This window comes from Antechinus flavipes, chromosome 4, assembly GCF_016432865.1.
Source record: "Antechinus flavipes isolate AdamAnt ecotype Samford, QLD, Australia chromosome 4, AdamAnt_v2, whole genome shotgun sequence".
Lineage (NCBI taxonomy): Eukaryota > Metazoa > Chordata > Mammalia > Dasyuromorphia > Dasyuridae > Antechinus > Antechinus flavipes.
Window position 1 is genome coordinate 176,620,141 of NC_067401.1, and position 12,649 is coordinate 176,632,789.

The following is a 12,649-nucleotide window of genomic DNA, read 5'->3' on the forward strand; positions in this document are numbered from 1 at the left end:
AAAATATCAATTTATCACTTGACTGTAACTAGATGTTAGTGGTCAGAAGGTATAGTAGTCTATGCTGAAGTAAGTCCAGTTGTAGCTTTATGATTTGTTGGCATTTCCTGGGAATGTGTGAAATTTTAAAAAGACAAATTAACAACAAAACAAATTAACAACAATAATCTGGGAAAGTATTTTATAATTCCCTAGGAGAACATTTTAAATTGTGTGCTAATTTACTTGAGATATATGCTGTGAGCCATCTTACCTTGAGAAGGAAACATTTTTCCAGTGAGATTATTAGGTATGTATGTGAACCAGCTTCAGTTAGCTCAAGAGATTTTCATTTTTGCCAAATGTGAAACTTATAGCTATTTCATTTTAGAATTGAGATTTTATATGTGCTTCATCTATGTGCTAAGGAGCAAAAGTGGTTTCTGCTTCCTGTATTTTTGTGGGCCTAGCAATATTATTTAATGTATAGAATAATAAATGTCTGTTTTTACTGAACAATTTAGGTAGAAAGAATATGTCTAAAAAAGGTACTCCATTTTGGAGCAAAAGGAACACTTGTAGAAAGGAAGGTGAGTTATAAATTTATATCAAATGAGCTTCCCTTTTTATATTTAGGACACCACTGTTCTTCCTGGTCATTCAGTTTTACCACCCTTAAGTCATTCTTTAATTTTCTCTCTCTTCATCCCAACCTTCATTTTATTAGTTAAAAAGTCTTGTGAATTACACCTCTCCCATATTTTTTAATCTCCTTTTTTCCATTTGCAGAACAACCTCCCTACTTCAACTTCTTTGGCTCTTTTGGAGCAATGCAACATCCTCTTAATCAATCATGCATCTAATCTTTCCTCTCCTTGCTAAATTTCTCACACAACTGCCATAATAATATTTTTAAATCACCTTTCTGACCATATTAATTTCCTACTTGAAAAGCTATGGTAATGTGCCCTGTTACTTCTGATATAAACTAAAAGTTTTTCAGCTTATCATTTAAAACATACCACATAGTTAAGTTAATCACTCAATCAATGAGCAAATAAGCTTTTAAAGGTTAATTGTAGAGGAGTTAGTAAAGGGATCTGAGAGGCTTTTGGGGAGATAATTTTGGGATAATAGTTCCTTCCTGGTAATTTTGCAGGGACTTGTAAGTAGCTAGAATGTCATCTGTATAGAAACAGAATACTGCTGGATAGTTGTATTCAGTGCTATCATAATGATCATCTGACTTGCTATGTAATCATTTCCAACTTCTTGGATTCACATAGATTTAGTATAATAGCAGTAGTGAAGATAACTTACCATTTAGTCCCTCTTTCAGCTACAATTGTACATTTGTATGTACAATTTGCTTCAATGAGTATGAGTCCGAAAATAAAAAATGGGAACAAAGTTATTTTTAAATGTCTTTTAGATGCATCCTTTCTTATATGTAGAAGAGCAGTTTCAACTTATATTCTTGGCATTAGTTTCTCTAGTTGCTGTAACAGTATTCTTTTCCATTCTAAAAAATTGAGACTATGGATAAGTAATTTGGGCAGCCAGGTGAGTGGATAAGCATATCGGGCCTGGAGTCAAGAAGATTCATCTTAAGGACTCGTTATGTGGCACATTAGCACTTCTGCCTGACATTGGGATACAAATATAAAAACTAGTCAATTTCTGCCCTCAATAAGCTTTCATTCTACTGGGGAGAAATAAACATGTACACATATGAATCAACCTCATCCTCATTTATATGACATCTACATTGTATTATCACTATGATAAAAGATACAGATTGTTATAAAAAGGCTTTATATCTTAAAATAGCACTAAGACTTGAGATACCTGTATAAAACACATTTAAGGGCGGGAGTGCTTAATAATTGGGGAAATTGAGAAAGGGGAGATGTTATTTGAAGTGAGCTGTGAAGGAAGATACAAGTCACAAGGAACAAAAGTGAGGAAGCAAGGCATTCCAGGCATGGAGAACAGCTTATTTAAAGGCATGGAGATGAGAGATGGAATGCTATATAAAGGGCAGCAAGTTGAACAGTATGGCTAGAACATAAAAATGTGTGGAAGGTAGAATTGGGAGTTAACATGAATAATCTAAAAAGCTAAGGTGGAATGGAGTCAGATTTATAAAGTAGTTTAAATGCAAAAGAAAGGTTTATATGTTTTTCTTCTAGGCATTAGGGAGCTACTGAAGCTTGGACTGAAGTCCAAGAAGTTAACATAGTAAGTAAGACCTATACCTTAAGAATATCAAATTGACATCTGCATTGATGGATTAAAAAAGATTCATTGGGTCCAAGCAAATAAGTCCAGATAAACAACGTTGAAGGACTAAATTATGGTTTTATCTTTAAACTGAGAGGACGAAGATAGGAAAGATCTAATAAGTGAAATCAATAAGACACCTGGCTATGGTGAGAGAGAGTAAAAGGTCAAGGTTGGTTCCTAGATTCTAAACCATGGTGACTGGAAGAATGGTGATTCTCAGCAGAGTAGGTAAGTTAGGAGGCAAGGATTTAAGAGTAAAGAAGATGAATGAATGTGATAAGTTTTAACATGTAAATGTCATGTAAATAACCAGCAAGCAATTAAAGATGCAGCAAGCAAATAAAGATAATTTTAAGGGAAATTTTGTTTGAAGCTTCAAGAGCATTCTGCAGAGATAGGATACTAAACTCATGGGCATTGATGAGATCAGCAGGAGAAAGGGCATTACTAAATAAACAAAACATTTGTAAAATGCCTATTAGTTACCATTCTAAGCATTAGGTTTACTAGTAAAAAGAATAACAAAGAATGATCTTATTTATAGTGGGTTTATATTTTAATGGGGGAGACAAGTACATAAAATAATAATGTACAGTATAAATATTAGAATGTATGTTCTTATATACTTATATTTGTGATGTACATATAAATGTGTGTATTTGTATGTATTTGTGTATACTTTCATGTAAAAATTGTCAAATACTTTCAGATTTAAGTATATTGAGAAGAGGGAGATTAGGGCAGAATTCATACAGAGGATGGCATCTGGGCTTTATTTTAATTTTTAAAGAGAGGGACTTTGTGAGAGGTAAGAAAAATGCATTCCAGGTATGGGGAACTGTGTCAGTGTGACAGCATGAAAACAGAAGATGGTACATTGAAAATAGAGAACAGAGAAGGCCAAATTGGCTGAATCCCAGTGCAGGAGAGAGATAATGTTAGGGCCATGTTGTGTGGGATTTTAAAATGTAAACAGAAGAATTTATATTTGGTAACAAGTAAATACTGAAGTTGGTTGAGTAAGGTATCATATGGGCAGATCCACATTTAAGGAAAATTATTTTGGCAATAGTGTGTGGAATTAACTAGGATGGTGAGAGAAATGAATGCTAATCACACTGGAAAAAAGGTTTGCCTTCACTAGATATAGAGAAGTTTGAAAGAAAAAATTTTGGAGGGGGATAGGGGGATATGGAGAAGATAATAATGACAATTTTAGATGTGTTGAGTGTTAAATGTGTCAGAAATACAGGTTGAAATATCCAAGAGTCAGTGATAAACTGAAGGTCAGGGAAAAAACTAGGCTAGAAAAAATAAGCAGCAAAGAAATAAACAAATATAAGTATTATATTATTATTTTATGTACTTGTCTCCCCCATTAAAATATAAATCCACTATAAGTAAGATCATTCTTTGTTATTCTTTTTACTAGTAAACCTAATGCTAGAATGGAAACTGATAAATAGGTATAATAGAAGAAAGCATTACAGTCCATGTCTCTTGCATAGATGCCAACAAAGACATAGGAAGAATACCAGACCAAGTATTGATAGGGAAAAACAGAAAAAAAAGAACATTGAGTTTTGAGGGGGGGGGTGGGGTTTCAGCCAAGATGAGCATAAGAAGATGGAGAGGGGCAAAGAGCAGTAAAAGAATTGATGCTATGTACTAGACAAGAACAGGAACAGAAGCAAGTTGCTGCTATATTGATTGATCCAGAAACAGTCGTTGATTTAAGCTCTAGCCAGGTCTTGAACTTGTAGCTGAGTGATCAGAGCAGAGAACTCAGGCCAAGGATAAGCCTGTGGTTCTGTTGCTCTAAACTTACAAAGTCTTCTAGGTAGCTGATACAAGTTGTAGTTGTAGTGGACTCAGAGATTTGCAAAGCTCTAATCCAGAGAACAGTAATTAGACTTTATCTTATATCAGATTCTTGTGTTTATGAAAGTTTTTAGGCCCTAGGCTAGCACTGCTCTTGAGATCCTTGAATAACATAACATTTAGTTCCCAAAGAATGCATCACATAACTAAACAAGGCCCAGATATTTGTCTTAGAAAAGCACAAAGTTGGACCCTAACATAAATTTTCAATTTTGAAATAATGAATTTACATAAGAACTCCCACACTAAAGAGCTGTTAGAGGGAAAGAGACTTCCAAGACACAGACTCCGAAGAGAATAACTACAAATAAAAGAGAAGGACCACCTTTTTTCAGAGACTAGGGGAAGGAAGAAAGAGTGTGAAATCACGTCAAAAGCTTTTGAAATGAAGAGAATGTCAATGGCTCAGTTTTTTTTTTTCTCTTGTTCCTTCAGTAAAATAAGAAGAATGGTCTTTAATTGGGGTATCAGTGAGATGGAAGAGAGGACCAGTCAGTCAATAAATATTTTTAAAACAGCCAGCCATTGTACTAAGCACAAGGAATACAAATACAAATAGCTAGTCCCTACCCTCAAGGAACTTGTATAGTGAGAAAAGAGAATATTAAAAGAAAGCTGAAAAGTGAGAGCAAAGACGATGAAAAGGTACACAATTCTGGAGTGTGATAAAGAATTCCAAAGAAACCTAAAAGCAGTTCAGGTGGCAGAAAATTCAGGGGAGAACTTTAAGCTTTAAGCAGAGATGAGAAGCTTTTGGAATAGGTTCTGTCATTTGTCTTTTATTCTCAAAGAGGTCTACTGATATCCGGAGGATAATGTCTTGATTTGCAAGTGAATCGAAGTAATCTGTGTAAAGTCATCTGCCTCATTCTCTCCACAAGAGTTATCAGACTACTAGAGATGATCCTTGGATAAGTACTTTAAAAGGGAGAGAGAGAAGGAATCAGTTTAGACAGGAATAAAAGGACTGACTGTGAATAACAAATTTGTAATGGATCCAGTCAGCATAGCTATGAGGAGTAGGTAGAAGACACAGTGGATAGACGATGCAGTCTGGAGTCAGGAAGACTTGAGTTCAGATTTGATCCCAGCTACTAATTGTGCAACCCTACATAAAAGGGATAATTAGAACATCTATCTTGAAGGATTATTGTGAGATCAATGAGATCATATTTGTAAAGTGCTTAGCACAGTGCCTGGCACATAGTAGATGCTTAATCAATGCTTATTTTCTTCCTTTCTCTTCCAGCTTTGTTCAGCAGCTTGTGATCATGAATGGAGAAAGCTGATGGTGGGAATAATCCAAGGTTAAGGTTTAGAGTTAGTAAGAGAAAACTGGTACTAGGATAGAGGGACAAGGAATTCTATTGTGATACGGGCCACCTGCCAGTGGCTGCTGGAGGTCTCAGACCTGTAGATTGGATCTCTTCATGTGAGAGGATGATGATGATGCAAGGAGACTGAGAGGCAGTTGTGTTCTCTGATCTCCCTCCTCTTCCCTCTATCCCCAGTTTATTTCATTCCCAATCCACAAGCAACACCTGCTTTGCAACTCCTTCAGGTGTTAGGATCCATAGCTGTGGAGGCTCTCAGAGAATTAACCTGCCCCTTCATTGAGGCATGGTCCTTAACAGAATTCAGTGAAAGATAGTATAGAGTCAAAGTGGCTAACTATTGAGTTGAGTTTGGAAAGGGAGGAGAGTGAAAGCAGAGTTGGGGTACTGAGTGATGGCAGGAATGAAATTCTTAATAGGGTCAAAGAAGAGGTGGTGAACTATTGGGAATAATAGGTTATGGTCAGATAAAGGAATTTTTAACCAGAGTAGTAGAACATATGTGTGTTATGGCAAGATTAAGTGTATAGACTGTGTATACCTTGTATATACCTGTGTATATACCCTGTGTGTAGCTAAGGTGATTTGCCTGTGAAAGGGAGGGGAGATTGAGGATGTTAACCTATTGTGGGAATAGTAAAGGTAGAGATTTAAGCCTGTGTGTAACTAGAAGGGAAGGAACTAGCAGTTGATTCAACAGTAAAAACATTAAAGAAAAGAGGGTTGACCAACAAGACAGATTTTTGGAAAAGGAGGGGAGAGGAATCAAGGTACATGGAGAAAGTTGGCAAGAAAGATCACTTTTACCAGCATTGTAACATGGGGATGTAAGTGACATTGTTGAAACTTGAGTTTTAAAATTAAATTGAAAAGAGAGACCTTGCTCCATCTAATCTTCATTTTTCTGACAGGAGACTGTGGGCTGGTGTTTGGGTGGTAGAGTCGTGCAGGTTGTACTACTTATGGGTTGTCACACAGTTGTGCTTTATTCTCTAACATTCTCGATAAGGATATTGAGCTGGCAGTTTGTGTTTAGTTTTGAAACAGTAGCTGCACATTTTTACTAGACTAGATAACTGACCCAAACCATCTTTCCTCCATACCATCCTCATTTCTACCCAGCTTTCCAACATTTAATGTGGAAACTGATCTTCTATTCCATCATACTCAGTTATCATAAGTTCTGTATAGGAGCCTCTATGAATTCTCTTTTATCCTCATCCTATAGCTGATAAATTCCTGTTTTCTGCTCTCCTTATCCCTGTAATTTAAAATTTCTGGTGTCTGATGAGGAAATATTTACCAAAGCTATCATTTGTCACACATTCATTTCCACCCACTTTACTCTATCCATAGTCTCTTCTGCCCTTAAAATTTCATTGTGCCTATTAGAAGAAGCTACAGGTAATAGTGGATCATTGGACTTGGAGTCAGGATGACCTGGTTAAATTCTGCTTCATTTACTTATTAACTGTATGGTCCTAGGCAAGTTACTTAACATCTTAAGTCTCAGTGTTCTCATCTTTTGAATAAGAAGGCTGGACTTGAGACCCTCTAAGGTTCCTGCTCTGTTTATGGGTCCTTATTTTTAAAATTAATCCTAAATCTCTTCATCTTATGGTCTTTCCATCTTCCCTTTCCTTTATCTTAACGTCATGTTGTCAGAAGATATCTGGAATTTGCCCTTTTCTCTCTACTCATAGAGTGACCCTTATTAAAGAATTTCAGAGTTAGAAGGGATCTCTGTGGCTATCGTAACTCTAACCCATAGCTAAAAAAGAATCCCTTTTACAACATAATTGTCAAGTGATATAAAAATTTTACTTGAATACTGCTGATGGCTCTAGAGGGAAATGTAGCTCCTGAAGTCAGTGCAATCTCACAAATCATTAGGAAGTCATCAAGCCAGAATTGCTTATATGCTGCTCTATTCCATTGCTTCTGCTTCTGTTCTCTGTATAAAACTGAATATAGCAATTAAAAAAAAAATTGCCATATCCCATTGTTGACACAGAGTTAATTAAAAACTATAGAATTTTTACAGAGAAATTGCTGGCCACCTATTTCTTTCACATTTTTCACTTATAAAGTTGTTTTTTTAAAATGTGTGTTTAAAAAAAAAACAACAAACTTTCAGTAGCTGTTTCTAAGATGAAATGCAAATTCTTTAACTTAGTGTTTAAGCCCCTTCACAATCAGACTTAAAATTTTATTTTTAGTCTAATCTCACATAATTGTTCTTTATACTTTTTATTTTCGCTAAACTGTGCTTGTACTCGCTAAATTCAATAATTCATATCCTGCCACTGAATTCTTTCCCATGCCTGGAATACCTTCTTTCATCTTTGCCTCTCACCATCTTTATTTTCCTTCAGATGTCACCTCTGTGAAATGTCCCTGAGTTTTAATGTTCTCTCCTATGTCAATTTATCCCCTTTTTGTTATATTTCTTCCTCCCTCCCCCAGTAGCATATAAGCTTCATCAAATTGGGGGAAATTAATACTTAGTGCCCAAATTGTGCCTTCCACAAAATAGACATTTAATTTTGGATGAATTGAATTGAATTGAATTGAATTAACTGAATTGTCACTTATACTAGTTGATCCTCTGATTATTCCCTTAATAATTCAAGTATATTCCCTGAAGTGACTGTATCAAGTTTCTCTTCTTAAGGTTTCCCCAAAACCATTGCCTTGGAATGTACTGAAAAGATGGAGTTTACCCATTATCAACTTCCTTATCACACTTAAATACTCTTCTTTCAAGGTTTATCTGTCTTTTGTTCTTGTCCTTGTCCTATTTGCCAAAGCTGACCTTTTTCAAAAATATAGAACACTTTATTTTTGCCATATCCACCATGTGGCAGCATAGTGTTTTGTACATATTAAACACAATAACTATTTGTTGAATTGAGTTTTATTTGTGCTATGTATAGTTTAGCCCTGTTTCTAGTTTAGGGCTTTGGTTTTCAACTTTAAAATTTTTCTAAATTCAATAAAAATTTCACTTATTTAAATTGAGGGAAATATCCAGTTGTAATTACTAGAAATTCTGAATTTTTGAAGTATTTTAAAAGAATGTTACTTTCATCTCCTTGTAGTAGTTTAACTTAGGTAATGAAAATGTTGGCAAATAGAGATGAATGGGATTTTTATGCAGAATATATAATACTTATTTGGAGTTGCAGTTTCCATTGTGAGCAAATGAATTTTTCTAATATAGTTCTAAATATTCAGACTTGGTTGATGATTAATTTGATTTACTTTTCTCAAGACCTTTTTTTTTAACCTTTTTTTTTTTTTAAACTTTATTAGTCCAATTTAGAAAAATTACTTGGGAGAAGTAAATTCTCAATATAAATTATCATAGAATACTAATTAATGAGATTTGAATCAATTCAAGCCTGCTTATCATTGAGTTGAGCAGTGAAATAAGATGTTAATATATGCAAATATACATATATGTGTGTATATGTTTTGTATATTTAGAAATGCTCTTGAAATATCAAATATGTACAAATGTGTTTTTGTACAAAATGGGTAAAATGTAGGTAATTTAAGTATTACTTAAACTTAGCTGTTAGCTTTTCATATTAAATCTTTAAAAATGGCAAATTCAATCTGCTTATGCCTTCAATCTTGGTATCCTATGTTGTCATTTTTAGTAGGGAAATAGATCTTTTGCCACAGTTGACTATAATTTTTAACAGGGATTTTCCATGGTTAAATTTTGCCACCTTTCTGGGCCTCAGTAAAAATTAAGGCTTATGAAGATTTTGAAATGAGTACTACTGCTGCTGGAACTGTATTTTTGGATATGATAGTAATAGCTAATATTTATATTGCACCTAAGGATTAGTTAAGTGGTATGTGTATGTCTCTCATATATTATACACAATATCTGCATGTATATACACACATTTAATTTCATGTTCATAATAATCCTATTAAATACATGTTATTACTATCCCCTTTTGACAGATGAAGAAATTGAGGCTGAGGTATAATTTGAATTTAATTCTTCTTGACTCCCAAATCCATCTTTGTATCCACTACACCACTACAGTATCAGTAAATGTATACCATCAAATTCAAATAGAAGTGGGTCAATCATAGATTAACGTGATCTGTGTTGTATTATATTTTTATTTATTTTTTAAACATTAACCAGTATGTTTTAACCTGGTGCATAATGAGCATAAACTTACTATCTCTGCTCTATATTATCTAGTCTCCTTGGATATTTAGCCTCCAAGCTATTGATCCAATTTATTTATCCTTGAGAACATTTATTAAATATATCTTGTGTATGTCCAGTATATCTATGATAAGCATAGATATACTATTAGAAAAGATGCCCATTTATGACTAGCCAAAAAAAAACAGCTTGAAATTTTGTCTACAACGTGTAATGTATTATGTTTCCTAGCACTCAGAATTCAGAACTGAAAGGGTTCTTAGATGTTATTTAATATAGTCCCCTCATTTTACACATAATGAAATTGAAGCGAGAGGAGAAAGAGTTAAAAGTTTCATACACCAATTTTATAAAGAGCCAGTTTAAGGAAATATAGTATTCTAATGATTATGACATTAATACTGATCATAGCAATACAAATTTTTCATGGCAATAATATTTTCATATATCTAAAGAAATAACATGATGAAAAACCTCTTTTCCCCCATCACCTCAACAAATTAGTATTAGTCGTTTTCCTTAATCCCACTAGATCATTCATTGTCATTGCTGACAGGAGCTGGTCATTACATGTGTATACCCAATACCCTTCCCAACCCTCTATTCAGTAATTTCTGCAATTCTGATTCCCAATATAGGTGCTAATAAAGTTATAATAGAAAAATTTGTTTCCAGAAAAACATAATTAAAATTGTTGCATAAATTAGCACAAATTTATGAACATTTTTCAATATTATTGGGTTTTAGTCATTTTTATCTTTTTAAAATATTCTTTTTGATTGAGAGATGATTATAAATATCATCCCCAAAGCAAAGTTTGTAGCTATTAAGAGAATAAAAACATAGACAGTAAGGAAGTGGTATAGAATAATGTCTGATTTGTTCTAATTTTTTTCTCTTATTTTTCATTTGGGAAATAAAATACAAAATGATTTGCAAATATAAGTTTATTATGATTAATCAGTTCACCCACACAGAAAAGATAATAGCTGGTGAAGAAGTCATGTACAATAAAATCATAATCCTTTCATTTGACATGTCTTAGAGCAAAAGAAGCATCTCCGTCTGTGCAAGCTAATTCTTCTCATTAATCTCTGAGATTGTCAGTTGTTTTTTCTGAGCATTTGTTTCTCATCTATGAAAGAAAATTCATTTGATTGTCTTCCTCTTTCAAGACGCTTGTGGATCAGTGCCTTGAAATTTTAGAAGACATTTTGTAAAAAAAATACAAAACAAAATTACTGGTTTTCTTGTTATTTAAGGTGCATTATATTAGGGTGCTTGCTATATAAGATGCATTAATAAAGTTGAAACTGTGAATAGTACTGTGCCTTTTGTTGATTTAAAAAAATCATTATTACCCTGTTTTTTATCTGCTTTACTATATACCTCCTGGTTTCATTCCAAAGACTTTGAGTTTGTTTTGACCTCTTGGGGTTTTTGCTGATGTCTTTTTACTATTCTTAAGATCTAAGCCACTGACTTGCTCATAGTAGGCATTTCATAATTTTTTATTATTTCAGTTTATGACAGTTGCCTTAAAATTGTTTAGTAAAGTGTTATTTATACTCAGTAGTTAGGAACCAACACAATGTTCCAGGAGTATATCATGCCATTTTAAAGCAGCTTAAGAAGAAAGAGATGACTTTAAAAAGCATCCTCCCTTATTTCCACATTCTCCTATCCAGATTGTGCTAGCCTAAAGTCTTACCTAAAGTCACAATGGTTTTTGTTTTTAACCCTGGTCTAGGAAAAAAAAGTCTGCTAATGAGGAAGTATATTTTAGTTCAGTTTTGACTCTTAAATAATTGTGACCTAAAGCAAATTATCTTAATTAACTGAGTTTTCTCCATCCAGTTTTTAACATTCTTTAATTGGTCTCTACATGTGCTCATAGTTTCTTCTGTGAAAATCTCTAAAAATGTAATTTATTATAATTTTCTCATATTTCCTTTCCTTAGTTTCTTTATAGTTGCCATAAGGGCATTAATTTTCATAGCGTATATATCTTGTTGCATAACGCTCACCATCATCAATATGTGCTTTGGTGTCAGATTTCCATAGTCATTCAGAAAAGAAATTTCTGAAATGTCTGTGGTATATTGAATTGATGAATAGTTAGCATGAATACTGAATTGATTTTTCATTTTGAGAAAGTTTTCTTATAACTTTAGGGTATCATTTCTGAACTTTCAGACTAGTGCTTGTTTTTAATCTTTGTGGTAGAAGTCTTAAAAACAGATTCTTAAAAGATTTATTTTTTGTTTTGTGAAATAACTTTTCATGATTTTTTTTTTTTTCAGAGGATTCGGTCTACAGTGGATGAAAAAGAACAAAAACAGCTTCTTATGGACTTGGATGTGGTGATGCGAAGTAGTGATTGCCCATATATTGTTCAATTTTATGGAGCACTCTTCAGAGAGGTATGAATGAACATCTGTGGTTTTAAACAAATGAATATAAAACTGATGAAAGAAAATTAGATCATAGCTTTAGACCTAAAGTGACCTTAGAGATCAGTCTAGCTTCCTTGCTTTATATATTAGGACAAGTAGTAGACAGAGAGAGGTTAAGTAACTATATTGACTATATCTAGCTCCTCTTTTTTTTTTTTTTTTTGCTTAAAACTTTTAGTAGATATGTGCTCTTCGAGAGCATGGGGATAATTGAGTGGATATTCATAAGAAAAAAATCAATTTTTTGAGAATTCATCAGGTCCAACTCTATCATTTAACATCTGAGAAAACTCAGCCTCACTTAAAAAATTATAATCTTTGTGCTAGAAGAGACCTTAGGGATTACCTAGTATATCTTCCTACTCAGTATAAAAATGTTTCTACAACACTTCTGACAGATATTTACCCAACTTATATCTCACTACTTGTAATAACGAGCAGTTCACTACTTGATGCAGCCAATTCCAGCATTGCATGGCTGTAATTGTATATACTTTTTGGCTTTCTTTTTCCTG

The 12,649-nt window shown here is 33.5% G+C and overlaps 1 protein-coding gene across 4 annotated transcripts in view; it reads left to right on the forward strand.

Moving 5' to 3' along the window:
• MAP2K4 (mitogen-activated protein kinase kinase 4) overlaps positions 1-12,649 on the forward strand; it is a 273,432-nt gene that overhangs the window by 126,679 nt on the left and 134,104 nt on the right. For all 4 annotated transcript variants that reach the window (XR_007953396.1, XR_007953397.1, XM_051995559.1 and 1 more), the window contains one exon: positions 11,982-12,101. Coding sequence is in view for 2 of the 4 variants with exons in the window: in XM_051995559.1 (XP_051851519.1) it covers positions 11,982-12,101 (120 nt within the window). In the remaining 2 variants the exon portion in view is untranslated. The remainder of the gene's footprint in view (positions 1-11,981; positions 12,102-12,649) is intronic.